The sequence below is a fragment of the Neodiprion fabricii genome, chromosome 3 (assembly GCF_021155785.1).
Source record: "Neodiprion fabricii isolate iyNeoFabr1 chromosome 3, iyNeoFabr1.1, whole genome shotgun sequence".
In the NCBI taxonomy this organism is placed as follows: Eukaryota; Metazoa; Arthropoda; class Insecta; order Hymenoptera; family Diprionidae; genus Neodiprion; species Neodiprion fabricii.
In genome coordinates, this window is record NC_060241.1 from 38,556,050 (window position 1) to 38,575,933 (window position 19,884).

Consider the following 19,884-nt stretch of genomic DNA (forward strand, 5'->3'; position numbering starts at 1 on the left):
GGGCCAATCGCGCAGCTGCACGATGCTCTGCTAGCTGTTAAAATGCGGTTGCGCCGCGTCCATCGGCTCACTCGTGCCCGTTACACGCTCAAGTTTAGTTGCTTCTAGCATCTTAATTGTTCGATATGGCTCGCACTAAGCAAACCGCTCGTAAGTCGACTGGAGGTAAGGCGCCGCGCAAACAATTGGCCACTAAGGCAGCTCGTAAGAGTGCCCCAGCCACCGGCGGTGTTAAGAAGCCTCATCGCTACCGTCCAGGAACCGTTGCTCTTCGTGAAATCCGGCGTTATCAAAAGAGCACCGAGCTTTTGATACGCAAGTTGCCCTTCCAACGTTTGGTTCGTGAGATTGCTCAGGACTTCAAAACAGACTTGCGATTCCAAAGCTCTGCTGTTATGGCTCTTCAGGAGGCTAGCGAAGCTTATCTCGTCGGACTGTTTGAAGACACCAACTTGTGCGCTATTCATGCTAAGCGCGTAACCATCATGCCCAAAGATATTCAGCTCGCTCGTCGTATTCGCGGTGAACGCGCTTGATTTTCTTCATTTGACAAATCATTACAACCGGCCCTTTTCAGGGCCACAAATATTTCTCGCCAAATATCGTTTCATACTGTCACGAGGTAATGCAGATTATCATTCCCCATCTATCAACCTAATTTTCTATCACAGAAAATATCGATACCACAATATCGTCCCATAACCTCCTTCACCACATGGTTTGCCCCTGGTCGATTTCAACGTGACATGTGCACGTATCTTCGAATATGAGAGTCCTGATTGAAAACGGTAAGAGAGCTTAATATGCTCCATTCTATACGTATTTTGATCAAAATCACTTCGATACATTTTCACTTCATGCCGCTATTAAGAGGCAGCATGAATTCAACGAATTTACTATTGCAATATTGTAGAATCTGTACCACTTCTGTATTTCTACATCAAATCAACATCTGAAACGTTTTATTCGGAATTGTGTATACATATGGAATGTGGCTGTTGAGTCCTTTTAAGGTACATGGACTTTGATAGATGGAGATACATACGGCAACGTCGAAATCGACCAGGGTAGCCCCTATAATATATTTTATATCATTGAGTCAACGTGCTGCAACACGCAAAACCCCAAATACCAAACCTTGCATTTTTTTCTCACGGAAAATCGGAGCAATCATCAAACAGCCAGATATACATAGAATACTTTACCTTTCGTTTTGACTTTTGTGTACTTCAGCTTTATACATTTTGAAATCCTACGAAATACACTTTCATGTGTTTGTAAATTCGATGTGTGACCTTTTTATTTTCTGATTTTTCTACATTTTTAACTCCACCCGAATTCATCGGTTCTACACCGTTGAAGATCACGGTGTTCAATGTTGATCGCATGATAATAATGCACAAACGCTGTACGGTTGAAAAAAATAACAGCAAATATACGGGAATTTTGAATTCTCATATCGCTGGATACCCTGGCTTAAACATCATCTTATAGATGAACGAAATAATTGTCAGATTAAACTGTATTTCGTCAAGATAATTTCGATACTGCCTTCTAACCTCTTCTAACAAAGCCGTGACATTCGCGCAATTTCTCGTTTTTTAGGGGAGAATGAAAAAAAAACAATGTTATACCAGTAATGTTCAGTTGAGAGAAAATCGATTTTCATTTTTTCAAAATACCGAAAAACAATGTCGTCCGACGTCATTGAACAGGATTTTACACAAATGCATACCATACATACCCCTTTGACCTTTGCTACAGCAGCTGTCAGAATTGAATAACGATAACCAAGCAGCTGATATTTTTCCTACGGGGTCTTTCAGGAACTCCGGGATTGTGCATTGTGCACTCGGCTCATGTATAATAATAGCAAGGGTCTGAACACTGAAATGTTGCCAAGCAACTGAAGCCCACCTCACTTAAAACTCCCATTCGCCGGCAGATATACGGAACACGATTCCGCTATAATTCCAACAATGGTTCAGACCTAAACAATAAATAATTATAATATCCCGGAAAACAGCTGCAACTGTGCAAGATACTATTACCTAACAGCAAAACCTAATGCAAATTCTTACTCAAGCCAACGCTCTATGCGTCCACTATGGTCGTACAAATACCTCTGCTGCGAAGGAAATTACAATTTATGGAGGTTTTTTCCATGGGATATACCTATATGGGATTATTGGAATATGGTTCAGGGCATCGACGATGTCAATTCATTTGCATAGATATAAATTGATGGCCCTGAGAAGGGCCGTTTAAATTATTTTTCTGACGATTGCTGGTCTGGGTGACGAAATGTAGCTGTTCACTTCTTCTTTGGTGCTGCAGCCGCCTTCTTGGCTGCCGGTTTGGCTGCCTTTGGAGCTGGAGCAGCCTTCTTCGGCTTCGGAGCCTTCGGTTTGCGGGTAGGTGCCTTGACTGCTTTCTTTGCTTTCGACGGAGTCTTTACTTTCGGTGGTTTTGCGGCCGGACTCTTGACAACCTTGCGTTTCTCCGTAGCGGCTGCAGGCTTCTTTGCGGCTACCAATTTTTTGGCGGCGGTCAACTTCTTTGGGCTTTTGGCAACAGCTGCCTTTTTTGGTGCAGCTGGCTTTGCAGCGGCGCGCTGTACCTTCGGCTTTGCTTTCGGAGCGTCGGTCTTCGCGTTCGCGATCTTGAAAGAGCCCGAAGCTCCCTTGCCCTTAGTCTGCAACAATACTCCCGTAGTAACAGCAGTCTTCAGGTACTTCTTGATGAAAGGAGCCTGTTTCTCCGCGTCGATTTTGTACGTGACAGCAACGTACTTCTTGATTGCCTGGAGAGACGATCCGCCGCGCTCCTTCAAGCTAGCGATAGCCGCGTTCACCATCTCGGAAGTACGTGGGTGCGCCGGTTTTGCACGGGGCTTCTTTGACTTGGGTGAAGCCGCTGCTCTTTTGGCAGGAACGGCTTGAACGGCTGGGCTGTTAGCTGCAGGGTTAGCTGCGACTGCCGGCGACGATGCTGATTTGTCTCCCATAGCTGATCGATCTAGTAGTCGCAATGAAATGATCAACACACCACTTTACTGACAATGGAAAATTACAGCTGAAAGACCGTCGGAGACACAAGTAAAGTTTATACTGTTTAGTGCGTTTGCGCGTATGATCTCACTGGTAGTTGAGACGGATAATACTCGTAAAAAATCTGAGCAACAGTTTGCTAGTATAGGATAGCGCGGACCATGGAGAGAGACCGTGAGCGCGTTTTAGGCGGTGCGCTTCGCGACGTTCGCGCGTGCGACACTGACCGAACGGTATTTCCTCGGGTGTTTTACTGTCGCCATCGAACTCCTGAAGACCTCCTGTTGCTACCAGGTACTACGAAGTATGCTCTATCGACTACGCAAAATTTTTGAACCGTCGCGGTAAAGGATCCCTTGTAAAAATCACTCTCCGCGAAGCGTGCGTCTTGACATCGACCACACCCTGAGCAACGGTCGCCCTGGTGCTGACCTGGGGGGATGCGATCGAATCTTTTCCAATGTACCAGTGTAAGCTAGAAGCTTCGCTCTAGTTCCATGCAAAAGCCGAACCTCGTATCTGCACTTGTCTCCGTGATATAAGCGATTGAAATTCGGGAGGTCGCGACTAAGTCTACGACGAGCTAGACCTGCTTTTGCAGACGAATGTCGACCCGGTAGCAGTGCCGAGGAACGTCGACCTGGGTGACAATGTCGGGAAATTGTAATTTCTGGACACATTCACGGTAACGGATGTCTAATTAATGAAAATTTGAACGTAATGACACCGTGCGAAGCTACTAGGACCGGCCCAAGGTATCCAGTAAGTCGAGGTTCTGCGTAGTTTAACATTACGCGGAGCAGCTCATTTGTGTATAAGGAAAATTTTCTGCATGTATTGATGGTGGAAGTATTGCATCGAATTTCCAGAAATTTTGATAATCACAACATTCTCAACTCAATTACGGCCAGGTGGCTTTTACTTATTGTTAAAGCTAAAGAAAGAAGTAAATCATTACACTGCGATGGATTAATCAGGGATTCTTTAAATCGTTGAAAACTCGTGTAAATGTGGAACGTACGCTTGTATGCCAAGAAACTCTACATTTTGTATATGTATGATAAATGGTTCACGAATAAATGTTGTGCGTCCGATTTAAGTTTGAATTTGAACCGTCTTATGACCTTGAAGTCAGCGTTGATCAAGGGAAGGTTAGCGAAATTGTTTTCTGGGACGACGTAGTTGCAATAAAGAAAAATGGAGCGGGTATACAAATGCGCAGTATTTTTCCATTAACTGACTGTTACGCTACTGCCATACATTTCAAACCGGTATATCGAAATACCGGATATGCTAGATAACTCGGTATGACCTGATTTCTGCAGCTAGCCCTTGGATATCGTTATATTCTGTCCTAGATAATCCGTAGGACGTCCGTTCCTCTATTCCGGATAATATACAATCTTCATCTCATACCAATTTAACAGTCGGGTGTATTAATCACTTTTTTCCCCAACTTGACTGTTATCGTACAAGTACTCGATGAAATACATGTGCACTTCAATCGCAATAGTCACAAAGAGAAGTATTTCATATGGTAACGTAGAAACGGACTATCTATTGCGACTCGCGTGTAATGAACGCTAACCCTGCAATTACGCCCTGTCTCATTCCGGAGTGAATTCAGAAGAATTAATTTGACCTCAAAATCAGATCTATGTAATGTTTTTGACAACTAAAGTGAATGCTGATCAAGTACCAAACTTCAATTAACATTTTTCATGGAGTTTCTATCGATGGCAGAACGCGGTACTTCAAAAACAAGAAAGAAATAAGCAAGAAAAAATAATGATGAAACAAGGAAAAACTTGTCTGTTATGAAACTTTTTTGTGCTTGCAGCTAAGGAACGATCTTCAACATACGATAATGATAAAAAGTAACTGTGAACAGGGCCGAATTTATAAGTACATTATTAATTCCAACTGCTGAGGTGGTATAAATCATTCTAATAATAATTATATAGTTTGGCAACGTCATACTCGCGGGTGCTAAGTCTCAGGAAATTACCTGTTAAGTTTTTTTCATAGAAAAATTATATTTATTTTCTGGTAAGCTTTAACGCATTGTATTTACATGCCTATAATGTAATTAACATTAGTATCTGAGTAGAATACATATTTAAAAACTTATATCCACATCTATACTTATTTTATACATGTTTATGACGATATTGCACTCTTTACCATTAGTCACCACATCATAAGTCTGCAAAGAATACAAATTACGAAAGCAAGGAATGAAGGAATATCAGTGGAATCAGTCATAGTGGAGGTGTAGATGCTGTGTGTGTATACATAAAAAAAGTTACATTTGCTTAAAAAATACTGTATGCTGTTTTGTATGTATGAAATTTTTGCATCGCTACACAGGACTAATAAGCAGCTGATGTTACATAAAGTTGTTGAAAACTTTGTTAGAGGAATGCTAACACCCTCTCCAGGTTAAGCTAAGAAAGTATATAATATATTAAGAGTTGCACACTGGATTAAATGAATATTTGACTGGCACGAATGAACCAATGCAGGAATAAAGATTATGAGGTGAGGTATAAAACACATGCAGTCGAATTCAATTTACGAACTCTGCCATACAAATAAAATGTTGAACGATTAATCTAACTTTAACGGTAACACAGGTACTTCTGGCTCATTTGGAACATTACTACAGCTTGAGACCTACATCAGATCTGCAGAAGTGATCAGCTGACTATGTTTGAGAGCTGTCAGTAACAATGCAAAGATGAATCCGATCTCAGAGTTCATGGAATTCGGAATCATAGATAAGTTGGAGCATTTTGATCTGTAGCTGGAAACATTTTCGTGTATTCAAGGCCCTCAAACGGTGTCCCAAGAAATAACAGAAATGATCGACCTCGTCAAGGGTAGCATATTCAAGTGCTTCATTTGCAACTGGTCTCAAGACAACTAGAAATGAAACAAACATTTTCATTATTATAATATCTTATAGAGTTAATTGAAATGATTGATGTTAGTTGTTGGATGTTGAAATAACCTGGAGGTATTGGTCTTCGAACTGGACTTTCGTTGGAAGATTCTGATGGAGACGGGGACGCTGGTACAATGTCGAAACCCATGTTATTGCCTGGTGGTGGCAACATTTGTACGTGTTGTGTTTCTCTACTTCTGACGGTAAAGGATAAGTTGACGTAGCACTCAACAATACACTTGCCAAACGTCTTTGATTGGTCTTCGACCTGCATACAGAGAAGTAGTAGTGAATATCCTAATCTGTGGATCTTTTCATGTGTCAAATTTTTACAAATTTAAATGTAACAAAATTTAGAAATCACATCTGCAATTACGAACTGTTTGGTTATAATTGTTACAATTATCAGTTGATTGAATGAAAATTATTGAGGAGTATCCTTGTAGGACAATGAATTATTATTATCAACTAGTGATTGCATCTCGTTATATATAAAACCTACGAATAGTTGTCCAGAAAATATTATCAATAACGTAATAGATATGTATCAACGGAAAACCGACTGCTGTCACATTCCAGAACACACATATGCGGTTCAATTGGTTTGTTTTTAATTTTCACTTGTCTCGCAACAGGTTTGAACCGTCCATAGCCTAACAAATCTCTAAGATATAATTACTTTGTTACCACTAGGTAGGCGGAAGCTAGTAGGCTGTTGCACCGTTGTATCACTACAGCGCTGGTGAAGACTCGGATATCAGGAGTTATGTATGTGGCATGTAAATATAGGTATATTACAATAATACCGCTCACTGAAGAGTATGCAGACAGTTGCCGTCAATGGGCTTGGTGTGACAACCGAAAATCGTCGTGCGCTTGCGTCCCCTGAGATGTTCTAACGGTAGAGTTGAGAACTTATTGCAGAACATCAGAGAGTTAGCGATTTCGACATGATGCTGGCTGCATTCACCTTCCGACTAACACAGTCTTCGCAACGGTAAGCTCAAGCCAGTACTTAGCCTGCGTGTACTTACCGACTTGTCGGCGATACAAGAAATTAATAATGAGAATCAATTTCTTCCAAAATTCATAGCAAAACAGTGATTTAATTAAAGTATAGGTACCCGAGAGAAGAATGTGTATACATAAATTATAAATAATAATAGATCAGATGTAATAACGATGCAGAGACCAAAAAGTATATATGTATATATGTATATGCGGTCCATGTACGATATTAATATGTATATGATCCATTTACGATTAATACGTGATGCATACTATGAATTTTATAATTTTCCAGGAGACAAACTAGATTATTTACAATAATCGACTATAATATGAAAATAGAAGAATTATTTATTTCGAAATGGGATTCTATTCGACACGCGCTCGATGTATTCCATAACATTAATATTCATAAATATTCCAACAACTTTTCAGCTGCACTCTCGATCTTCAATTTCTGTAGGCATAGAATAGGATCGCTGTTTTAGGTAGTCTCAAGTGAAGTATCTACGTTGGGTAGAGAAGCAGAATTGTTTTTCGAAAAGTGTTCGTGTAGAAGGAAATTCAGAATAACTGTAATACATCGCGTATGCGCTAATTCTGATCGAGATGAAATGGATGCTCCGTATTTGAGACAGTATTTAACGCAGTGTAGTGACTTAAAGACCTAACAAGGTGATAGCGAGAGAAAGAACGAAGCTTCTTAAATCTTCAAGTGTATTTTAACACACATTTGAAAGGTACAAACAAAAATATTTATCATCCAACTGTCGTAGAACAGCAGCATTATTAGCTGACCCGTTCACTGAAGAATATATCTTTAGTCAACGGCTGACCATCGAAGGGCCTAACCGCTTCAGTATGTAATCGGCAGGACAGATAAAGTACGTATTTCTTGTCTGAAATGTAAAAACTAAAATCATTACACATCATATCGTATCGTCATACATAGTATTAAAGTTCGAAACCAAAGTTTGGATTCGGCTGTTCGGATGTTCAGAAAGTGACGTTAGCCAAAATTTTTTTTCCCTTGACGTCATCGATTTATATAGACGAAAATCAGCTAGCCGAATTTCTCAGTCCGGAAACAACCGTGCAGTAGATAGGACGTATGTGAATCGCGCTCCGCAGATTTCGAGTACCGGTTTCTCTACTTCCTGGATCCTGTGCTTCAGGTCTGCTTTCTAGTGCAACTCGACTTCAGGACAAGTGCTCCGTAGTTTCTGCGTTCCAGGACCGCTACCTGGTGAAACTCGTCTTCCAAGACAAGCGCTCCGTGGTTCCTGCGCTCCAGGTCAACTACCTGGTGAAATTCGACTTCCGGAACAAGCACTCCGTGGTTCTTGCGCTCCAGATCCGCTACCTGGTGAAACTCGACTTACAGCACAAACGCTCCATAGTTTCTACACTCCAGGTCCCCTACCTGGTGAAACTCGACTTCCAGGATGAGCGCTCCGTAGTTCTGGCTGTCCAGGTCCTTCACCTGGTAACTTTTGACGTTCAGGACTAATTATCCGTAGTTCTGGTTAAACTTGTCATGTTAACAAAAGATTATTTTAATTCATTTTTCGCTCAAGCCCAAATTCAGTAGCTATCAATGCGCTAATAAAATTTGTACAATTTTTTATAATGTTCTCGTAATCTTCTCGATGAAATGTGTCAATAAAAAAATTGTATTAATCCTTATACAATACTTTTGATGTGTTCTAATACTAGAAATATTTATGAGTATTCGAAGTATAACCCGGGGTGGTTAACGGTGATCGTTGGAGGTGGTTGAAAGTGGTTAGGGATGGTTGCGGGTGATCAAGGTGGACGAGGAGGAGGACGAGGAAGGCGAGCAGAACAAGGTGGACTAGGAGAACGAAGGTTTCTGCACGGTGAGTAAAACGTTTTTATAATGTTTAATGGCAATTGTATTTATATTTTACCTAAAATTTTTAAAACTTGTCTTGTTTACAATGAATTATTTCAATTCATTTTTCGTGCAAGCACAAATTCAGTAGCTATAAATGCGCTAATAAAATGTATTATATTATTGATTCATCAATTAATTATAATAATCCTTACACAATATTTTTGATGTGTTCTTATACTGAAAATGTTTATTACTATTCCAGGTATAACCCGAGGTAGTTATCGGTGGTTGTTGGAGGTGGTTGACGGTGGTTGGAGGTGGTTGGAGGTGGTCGGAGGTGGACGAGGAGGAGGACGAGGAAAACTAGGAGAACAAGGTGGAAGAGGAGGACAAGGATTTGTGCTCGGTGAGTATAACATTTTATATTATTTAATGGCAATTGTTGATTATATTTTATCTAAAATTTTTTAAACTTGTCATATTTACAATAAATTATTTCAATTCATTTTTTGCGCAAGCACAAATTCACTAGCTACAAATGCGCTAATAAAATTCGTTCTCTAATTGATTAATTAATTAATTATACTCATGCTTACACAATATTTTTGATGTGTTCTTATACTGAAAATATTACTTGATATTCAAGGTATGACCCGAGGTGGTTAGCGGTGGTTGTTGGAGGTGGTTGACGATGGTTAGAGGTGACCGGAGGTGGACGAGGAAGACGAGGAGAATGAGGTGAAAGAGGAGGACGAGGATTTTTGCTCAGTGAGTTTAACATTTTCATGGTAATTAATGGCAATTGCAATTATATTGTATTTAAAATTTTTCAAACTTGTCATGTTTACAATAAATTATTTCGATTCATTTTTCGCGCAATCACAAATTCAGTAGCTTTCAATGCGCTAATAAAATTTGTTACATATTATTAATTAATCAATTAATTATACTCATCCTTACACAATATTTTTGATGTGTTCTTATACTGAAAATATTTATTACTATTCAAGGTATAACCCGACGTGGTTAGCGGTGGTTGTTGGAGGTGGTTGGCGGTGGTTGGAGGTGGTCGGCAGTGGACGAGGAGGAGAACGAGGAAGACAAGGAGGACAAGGTGAATGAGAAGGACGAGGATTTGTGCACTGTATTAACATTCTAAAGTATTGAATAGAGCAGGAGTCGGAGTAGAAGGAGGATCAGGAGTAGGATCAAGAGTAGGAGTAGGAGTAGAAGTAGGAGTAGAATCAGGAGTAGAATCAGGAGTAGAATCAGGAGTAGGAGAAGTAGGAGTAGGAGTAGGAGAAGGAGTAAGAGTGCGAGCAGGGGCAGGAGTAGGTGTAGTACCCTACCCTACCCTACCCTACTCTACCCTACCCTACCCTACCCTACCTTACCCTACCCTACCCTTCCCGCCCCTACGCTCCTCCTATACTCCCACTTCTACTCCTACTCCTACTTCTACTTCAATCTTATTCCTACTTCTACGATCTTACTCCACCTCCTGATCCTACTCCTATTCCTACTCTCACTCTTGAACCTACTCCTGATCCTACTTCTATTCCTACTCCTACTCCTGATCCCACTCCTGTTTCTACTCCTAATTCTGAATATTAATGTTACGGAATATACAGACTGCGTGTCGAATTGAATCCCATATCGAAACGAACAATTCTTTTGTTGTCATGTTATAGCCGATTATAGTAGATAATCTAGTATGTTTCTTATGAAATTATAAAATTTCTAGTATGCATCACGTATTAATCATGAATGAATCATATATATCAATGTCGTACATGGACCGCATATAAATTTATACTTCTTGGTCTCTGCATCGTTATTACATCTGATCTATTTTTATTCATGATCTATGTATACATTCTTCTCTCGGGTACCTATACTTTAATTAAATCACTGTTTCGCTACCAATTTTGAAAGATATTTATTCTCATTATTAATTTCTTGTATCGCCGACAACTCGGTAAGTACACTCAGGCCAAGTACTGGCTTGGACTTACCTTTGCGAAGACTGCGTTACTCAGAAGGTGAATGCAGCCAGCATCATGTCGAAATCGGAAACTCTCTAATGTTCTGCAATAAGTTCTCAACTTTACCGTTAGAACATCTCATGCAGCAATTTTCGGTTGTCACATCTGAGCCCATGAGGGCAACTCTCTTTATATTCTTCATCCAATGGTGAGGCTAACCCTTTTGCATTTTTGACGAAAATTTTCGCGATGTTGAAAAGTGCTGAAATAAATTCTTTCATGCACTATTCCGACGTAATTTTGCAAGAGAAATCGATTGGGTGCAGTCCCAATACTCTGCGATCAACGCATCAAATGTTACAGCCAAAAAACAAGAACCCGTGTTTTCGACATTTTTCAGCAGGTGCTTTTTCCTTCGTAACTTCTCTTCTGTTGATCCCACGCTCTTTTTCCTGCGTTTTCTGAGTTCCTGGGGGTCCTATTAGTCGGAAAAGGGTCATACGAATCGAATCTGAGACCATAAATTTTTTGGTAAAAAAATGAAAAAAAAGTAAGGCTAACCCCTTTGCATTTTTGGCGAAAATTCCCGCGATTTTGAAAAGTGCCGGAATAAATTCTTTCTGGCACTATTCCGACGTAATTTTGCGAGAGAAATCGATTGGGCGCAGTCACAATACTCTGCGATCAACGCATCAAAAGTTACAGCCAAAAAACAAGAACCCGTGTTTTCGACATTTTTCAGCAGGTGCTTTTCCCTTCGTAACTTCTCTCCTGTTGATCCCACGCTCTTTTCTCTGCGTTTTCTGAGTTCCTGGTGGTCCAATTAGTCAGGTAAGGCTCATTCAAATCGAATCTGGGACCAAAAACTTTTGGCTCCGAAAATGGAGAAAAAGTAAGGCTAACCCCTTTGCATTTTTGGCGAAAATTTTCGGGATTTTGAAAGTGCTGGAATAAAATCTTTCTGGCACTATTACGACGTAATTTTGCGAGAGGAATCGATTGGGCGCAGTCACAATACTCTGCGATCAACGCATCAAATGTTACAGCCAAAAAACAAGAACCCATGTTTTCGACATTTTTCAGCAGGTGCTTTTTCCTTCGTAACTTCTCTCCTGTTGATCCCACGCTCTTTTTCCTGCGTTTTCTGAGTTCCTGGGGGTCCTATTAGTCGGAAAAGGGTCATACGAATCGAATCTGAGACCAAAAATTTTTTGGTAAAAAAATGAAAAAAAAGTAAGGCTAACCCCTTTGCATTTTTGGCGAAAATTCCCGCGATTTTGAAAAGTGCCGGAATAAATTCTTTCTGGCACTATTCCGACGTAATTTTGCGAGAGAAATCGATTGGGCGCAGTCACAATACTCTGCGATCAACGCATCAAATGTTACAGCCAAAAAATAAGAACCCGTGTTTTCGACATTTTTCAGCAGGTGCTTTTCCCTTCGTAACTTCTCTCCTGTTGATCCCACGCTCTTTTCTCTGCGTTTTCTGAGTTCCTGGTGGTCCAATTACTCAGGTAAGGCTCATTCAAATCGAATCTGGGACCAAAAACTTTTGGCTCCGAAAATGGAGAAAAAGTAAGGCTAACCCCTGTTACGTGGGGGTGAGGGTGGAACTGAGCGGTGGTAGTTGATGATTAATTGAATAATCTAGCTCCCACGTAACGACAATGAATAATAATTAAAACTAAGAGAAAGACTTACCTTCCGGTAAGCCGGTAATTTGTAGGATCGTGTTGCTATAGACCTGTACAGGTCTGTGAGGTTTGTTTAAATAGTTGAGGCTATTTATAATAAAGAAAATGGGAAGAGGGTCGCTCAAAATAAATGTTTAAAAAGATTTGACTGGTAAAAGATGAAATATATTCTGGTTCAATTTCGCTATTGAAATATCTGGTAACAATCGATGGTGATAAATATGTATATGAGCCAAAAATAACAATTTATGAAATATTCAAGTTTATACAAATCGTGTGTTGTTTTAGTCTAATGGATATTCTTATTATTTGGTACCAGGAACATCTATTCTGAACGATGGTTATAACTAGCTGGTCGTGAATATTGTATTGTATTGTATTGTATCTCTCTTTTTAGATTATCTTAAATCGTTTAATATAATATATATATATATTTATAATATATATATATTTAATCGTTTAGTCTTATTTGTAAATTCTTGGAAACAATAAGTGGAATTTAATTGGGGGTAGTGAAGCTAGCCACCAATTCTATGCTTGGTTTTTTTGTGAATTTACTGAAGGAATTTTGATTATCAAGGTGAACAAGAATTCGTCTAATTTAGAAGATTTACACTCGGATTGACTTAGCTTTTGGGTGAATCGGTCGGCGAGATTGAGAGCCGTCGGATCGTGTCGGTCTGCGTCGGTGGAATGCTGGATCAGGGGCCTCACCTCAAATTTGGAATAGTTGATGAATCGAGGGATGTAGAACGTTGGTCACTAAGTCTTTGTAAATTTAGAATGAATACTTGTTGCCGAGAGTTATAATTGAAAGTGTCTGTTTTCTGATTTTAATGTATAATGAAAATAATTGGAACGATTTATTTATTGAAAAATGATAGTGTATTATTATTATTATTACTTAAGATTACCTGATTCGGTTTGAATCAGGGCCGAACTTGGATTTAATTAAGGAAAATGGAACTGCATAAAAATGTCTATTCACGAAATGACAAGATTTAGCAAAGAACAGAAAAGATGGAAATGTAGAAGATAGCGAGTCTTTTGCAATTAACAGATTAACTGAAGCTCGAATTTAACGAATTAGCGCGAGACTTTAGGCCGGTCACAATTAAGGTTTTCCAAACGCTACTCTTGCTCGAGAAGGGCTAATACGGGTTGACGTCCACGCACTTCGCGACTTGAAAGACGAAAGACGCGGCTTCTTGGGCCCGAGGGTCCAAGGAGCTGCAGTTGTAATTAGTTACAACGGTAATTAGCCAATGAGGTGCGAGGGCGACCTCCTGGTGCCCAAATCCACATGGTCAGCGTTACTTCCCGCTCTTCGACGGTGTTCCGACGATTCTCAATCTCGTCGGTGACACATTGAAAATATAAACAAAAGATATCTGCATGCAATGTTCACACATTCATTCATACATTCCAATGAGTAATCTATTTTAATTTGACGGTTCTGAAGGTAGTGGTTTATCCTAGTTATTGATTATAATTTTAATTTAAAAAGAGGAATATTTCCAGGCTGAGCGCTACTGATACTAACTCAGCAGTCTCTCATCTCAGTTCTTGGTACCAGATAAATAGAATAAAGTTGAACCTTATACTAGGGATCATCGTTGGTCTCTACGTGACTTTTGCCAGGAGGGGTGGAACTCGCTGTTATTCGAATATGAGATTTGATGACATGATATATGCGCATAGAAGTAATCAAAGAAATGAAATGAAATGGAATTTTAAAAAGGTACGCCAAGGCGGTACGTCGGGGCGTAACATCCCTCCCCACTTAGAAACCATCAACGTCCCCGTTGATGAATAATTAAAGTCTAGTAGGTATATGAAAATTGAGAGTAAACAAAATGATAAGGTATGTGTGTGTGTGACAATGATAATGATGAACCAACGTATTATATAGATATAAAAACAAATTTCAGGTCGGCGGGAGAGTAGCTCTCTGTGATCAGTAAACTGGTCAGCCGGCCTTCACATTACCGACAACTATATCTTAGGTTAACGTAAGGGAGTAATAACATGAATAAAGGTGGTATATTTTATAACATGATGACAATTGTTGCTACCGCAATCTAGGATGTAAGGTCGGCGGGAGAATGACTCTCTGTGATCAGTAAACTGGTCAGCCGGCCTTACATTAAGGATAACTATAACTCAGGTTAGCGTAAGGGGGTAATATCATTATTAGAGGTGGAATATCTTAGAGTACTGTGACAATCGTTGCTACCGCAATTTAGGATGTAAGGTCGGCGGGAGAATAACTCTCTATGATCAGTGAGACTGGTCAGCCGAGTTCTTCATAGCGAAAATGACTTATGCGAAACGTTGGTGGAACGGCTAGTATGTTCTGCGTTGGTTGACATTTGGCTTTGGCGCTGCTGGACATCAGGTGTACCGTGTCCCCTGATTGGTGAACGAGATCTGGATGCTCGGCTAGCTGGAGAGCCTTACGCCTTGTTAGGGGCCGGATTCCGTGCATTTAGATCTTTGTGGTGGGCCCAGTATCATGTGACCCACTGAGAGTCGTCGTCGTATGTGTACCCTCGTAGCGGATACTCGTTAATAGGTTGACGAACAGGAATCCTGGCAGTACTTTTAAGTGCTGCCGTGTTTTGGCATCTGGGTTCCTTTGGAGTACCGCATTCTGGACCCAAACAGCTCGTCGACTGCATTCAGCCACTCGAACTCGCCTTTTCTCCTGTTAGGTTTTGTAAAAGTTTTCACCAAATTGCCATTTGCCTTAAATAATTGCCGAAGTTCCAATGGTCATTTTTTTCCTAATATACTGTAGCATTTTTAACGTTAATTTGGAATGAAAGGAATTTGAAAGAAGGGAAAGGTTTCAAGGTTAACATCACACTGAGTTGATCCATTCAGAAGCTTCTGAACGAACTCTAAGGGGAGGTCAAGTTCATCACTGAACTTCCCTCTTAGGTGTTAGACTTCAAACTTAGAGCTAGATACAGTTGAATATCCCTCGTTGCGGTTGGTCACGCCCCATCCGTTGGCGTTAAGCTTAAAATTACTTAGAAATATCCCAGGATTGTTGGTAAATGATGTGATCATGTAGTCCTCCAAGTTCGTTTCCCTCGAAAATGAATGTTCATTACTCCCAATCTCATATTTGTAATCGCATTAATCAGTCTACAATGCGTTCCATCAGTAAGCCAATTCGAGTTTGTCTACATGTTTAATGGATCTTTCACCGTCATTACCTTCTAATACCACGTTATTGTTTTCCAAGACTTTAATAATTTTATATGGACCCTGGTATCGCTTGCTAAACTTTCCTTTTCTAGCTTCTATCTGTACACGTACCATGTCTCCCGCTTTGCCTTTGAACGGATGTACTGTCCGATCGTAATACATTTTCGACCTTTCCTTTGCTTGCACTAAGTTGTTTGCAGCCAAGGCCTGCATTTCGTTTAATCTGATTATTAGGTCTTCAAGATACGAGTTGTACGTTAAACGGTTTTCATCAGTATCAAACGAAGTTGGACAGCGCGCTATTCTTCCGAAAACTAGCTCATACGGTGTGAAGTTTGTGGCTTCATGAACTGCCGTATTGTAAGAAAACATGGCAAATTGAACTAGTTCATCCCAATCGTCAAAGTCATTAATATAATGTTTGATGTACTCTGTCAAAACAATATGGCTACGTTCTAATGCGCCGTTTGATTGTGGTCGATAGCTTGAAGTAGTAATATGTCTAATTTTGAAAAGTTTAGCTAATTCTTGCAATAGCTTATTTACGAAACTTGTTCCTCGGTCCGTTAGAATAGTTTTGGGCGATCCAAATTGCAAGATCAGATGTTTTACCATTGCATGAGCCACTGTCTCAGCTCTTATATCGGGAATAGGCACGGCGATACAAAATTTTGTCAAATTATCCTGCATAGTTAAGATATGCTTGTTGCCACTAGGGGTCTGCGGAAGTGGACCTACTGTATCTAGTGAAATTTTCTGAAACGGCTCAGATGGAGTGTCCGTTATTAGCATTGGCTCCCTAGTCTTTACGCGAACTAGCTTTTGTTCTTGACAGCTTTCGCATCTTCGAATGAAATTACTAATATCCTCTCTCATTCGTGGCCAATAAAATCTTTCGCGGATTCTTCGATAAGTTTTGGTCACGCCTTTGTGTCCTCCCATTAGTCCACTATGCATTTCCGAAATTATGCCCTGTCGTATTTCCGATGATGGTATCTCGGTTATACCTGAACAAATGGTAATGTCTATGTCTTCGTCCTCAAAAATATCGATTAATAAATTCGCGATGTCTATTGATAGTTCGTCAGTCATATCCCCTAATTTTGAAATTCTAAATGTTTTTATTTTCAAATCTGATAAGGTCGTTTTCAAATTTCCCAAAGCTATCTTGACGTTATGTAATTCAATTTTGTCAAAATGTTTCCTTTTAATCACGAGGCTAAATATGCTATATTTTCCCGTTTTTGTTATAATAACTTGGCCTAATTTTGGTTTTGCATCACGATGATCGTCTGCATTTATCAATTCTAAATCGTTTAGCAGTCTGCTGACTGGTGTAGAAAATTCTGAATCACTTGATATGAAATGTACATAATTGTCTTTCCGGTACGTCAAGTTTTCACGACTGAATGAAATTCTATTCCCTGAATGGTAACTTGTTTTTGGAAACTTTAATGGCGATACTGTTTCTAAATCTGGGGGTATGCTTTCCGTAATTTCAATTTGTGTTGGTAAATCTCGGAAATCTAATTGCGGCTGTAAACGCCTTGGCGTTTTGCTGACCTTGCTTTTTACTGAAATGTCCCCTCTCTCATTCACCTCAGGTATCATATTCAAAGGATACGGGGTTGAGAGTGCTATTGGTCTGGGTGCGACTATAGGTGTTGGTAATGCCGATTTCTGCAAAGGTCGACTAACTACTGTCTCATTCAAATTATTTTGATTGGTATTAGTCTGTCCAGCCTCGCTATTATTTCCTTGATTTCTCTTAACCTTTTCTAAAAACCTCTCAATTTTCTTATTCAGTTCGTCGTCATCCGTCTCGTCTTTTTCGTCGAGTACTTCACGTATGGTTTTATCTAATTCTTCACCCTCTGATACATGGCCTGGTAATTCTATTTCATCTGCATCCGAGTTACGGGAGTTGTCTAGAAGACTCCTCTCGTGCAAGGTCTTGTCAAAGAGTTCAAATGAATCTTGCAACTCCTTCGGATTCAGATTACTTCTTTCGCGCAAAGATTTATTAAAAAGGTCAAATGATTTCCTTAGTTCTTTAGGATCTATAGATAATTTAGCTTTACGACTCGCTTCTGTTTGCAAAAATACATCATCATCCGAATCGCTATCTCTATCACGCGGTGATTTTAATTTTACCGTTACATTTTCAGGCTCAGAATCAGATTCAACGTTGTCGTCGTCAGTCTCAATGTCTGTTTGTTCAGGTTGTTGTGTTCCCTGGGATGTAGTAGGTTGTTCAAGGCCTAGATTCGGTAATACACTTCTTTGCCTCCGGTAGGCCGGCGGTTCGGAAGATTCATCGTCGGATGAGTCCTCAGAAACAGCTTGCCTACTTCCTGCTGTTGTTCTAGCTCTCGATCGAGTTCTTGTTGAGATCGCGTTCTCATCAGGCTCTATGGTAGTCTTTGTTTTTGGACAGAATGTTTCGTCAGCTGATTTTTTCCTTGGGACTGAGTCTGATTTAGCTAATGGTCGCTTTATTTTTGGAGCAGGTAATTTTGAAACTTTCGAATCGATGGGTAATATCTTCCATTGGTTCGGTTTACTCCTGACCTTCAAGTTTGACCTAGGGTTCATAATAGCAAATATTGTTTGGAGTTTTTGATTTTCTATTAATTTTAAATTTGTACAAGCAAAAATTTTGATTCCCGTTCCTCCAAAAATAAATCGTAACATGGTTCTTACTTTGTTCCATGCTAGTTTATCTAGACCGCATCCCATTCTAGGTATTCTAACTGTTTTAACAGAGTCATCCTCTAAAATTTTCCGAAAATTGATCAGACTGAGGTACATGTCTTCATACTCTGGTTTGTCCCAAAAGTTTAATTTTGTCATAATGTAATAAATTTTCTGATCTGGCAGTTCTAATTTAGCTACTGAATGCATATCAGCTTGACTGCGAAGGTGTTCCGGTACCCCATACTTTTTTCTAAAATCGCTAGCTATACCGGAACTCATTTCAAGATCTACAGAAACGGTATGCGCATAATTGTCAAGTTTATCGAAAACGCTTTCATGTACTTCAATAATATTTGGATTTTCAATATCAGCTGTTCTAATTATTTTCAAATAGTCTGAATACTTTGGAAATGAATCTACAGATTTAATTATTAGGTTGTCACTATCGTTTCCGCTATCAGATGACTCCGACGATTGGTTAATGCCGTCGATAACAGGGACTGGATTGCGCGACAATGCATCTGCGTTACTGTTAAGTCGTCCAGCCTTGTGTTTGAATTCATACTCGTAATCTCGTAACTTGAGCCTCCATCGTATTAATCGCTGCCCGGGATCTTTAATCGAGTCGATCCAGCGTAATGGTTCATGATCACTCACCAGTGTGAATTTTCGGCCATAAAGGTAAGGTCGAAAGTGTAGTACGGCATATAGGGCTGCTAAACACTCTTTTTCAGTTGTAAAGTAATTTTGTTCCGCTTTGCTCAGAGCACGAGACAGGTAGGCGACGGGCATGTCATAACCGTCCACTTCCTGGCTCAAAACGGCTCCGATTGCATAGTCGGACGCGTCGGTAGTTAACGTGAATTGCTTTTTGAAATTTGGGTACTGCAAGATAGGATATTGGCATAGATATTTCCTTAAAATTTTGAAACTTTTCTTTTGATCTTTTCCCCAAATAAATGGTGATTCCTTCTTTAACAAGTCTGTAAGAGGCCTAGCCTTCCCAGCAAAATCTTTAATAAACCGCCTGTAGTAACCGGCAAGTCCCAGAAATTGTCTAATGTTCTTAAGATTTTTAGGTTGTGGAAAATGTCGAACCGCGGTAATTTTCTTCGGGTCCGGTCTAACTCCTGATCTGCCAATAATATGGCCTAAATAAGCCACTTCTGTTTTTAGGAATTCACATTTATCGGGTTGTAACGTTAATCTAGCGTCTTTTAATTTGTTAAATAACCGGCGGATTTTCTTCCCGTGTTCTTCTAAATTCTTTGCATAAACTACGATGTCGTCTAAATAAACGAAAACTTCGACTCCTTGTAGTCCGCGTAATGTTTGATCCATTAATCTTTGAAATGTAGCGGGCGCGTTTTTAAGCCCTTCAGGCATTCTGAGATATTCGTAATGACCGTTTGGCGTTGTGAATGCTGTT

At 39.9% G+C, this 19,884-nt stretch overlaps 2 protein-coding genes and 1 long non-coding RNA gene across 3 annotated transcripts; 1 reads left to right on the forward strand and 2 right to left on the reverse strand.

The window, feature by feature from the left end:
• Positions 1 to 85: 85 nt before the first annotated feature.
• LOC124177937 (histone H3) lies at positions 86 to 1,408 on the forward strand. The gene has a single exon (XM_046560915.1). It carries the CDS (start codon positions 126 to 128, stop codon positions 534 to 536), a length of 411 nt encoding a protein of 136 aa, XP_046416871.1. The 5' UTR covers positions 86 to 125; the 3' UTR covers positions 537 to 1,408.
• LOC124177936 (late histone H1-like) lies at positions 838 to 3,151 on the reverse strand. Its single transcript, XM_046560914.1, has one exon. It carries the CDS (start codon positions 3,005 to 3,007, stop codon positions 2,315 to 2,317), a length of 693 nt encoding a protein of 230 aa, XP_046416870.1. The 5' UTR covers positions 3,008 to 3,151; the 3' UTR covers positions 838 to 2,314.
• Positions 3,152 to 5,086: 1,935 nt separating this feature from the next.
• LOC124178103 lies at positions 5,087 to 6,661 on the reverse strand. The gene is made up of 3 exons (XR_006869742.1): positions 6,500 to 6,661; positions 6,064 to 6,265; positions 5,087 to 5,975 (listed from the first exon to the last, which is right to left on the reverse strand). It is a non-coding gene; the product is annotated as an uncharacterized LOC124178103 (long non-coding RNA).
• Between the last annotated feature and the right edge of the window lie 13,223 nt (positions 6,662 to 19,884).

What these genes read in the sequence shown, in the direction of transcription:
- LOC124177937 (XM_046560915.1), top strand. Translation starts at nt 126, where the DNA reads ATGGCTCGCACTAAGCAAACCGCTCGTAAGTCGACTGGAGGTAAGGCG.
- LOC124177936 (XM_046560914.1), bottom strand. Translation starts at nt 3,007, where the DNA reads ATGGGAGACAAATCAGCATCGTCGCCGGCAGTCGCAGCTAACCCTGCA.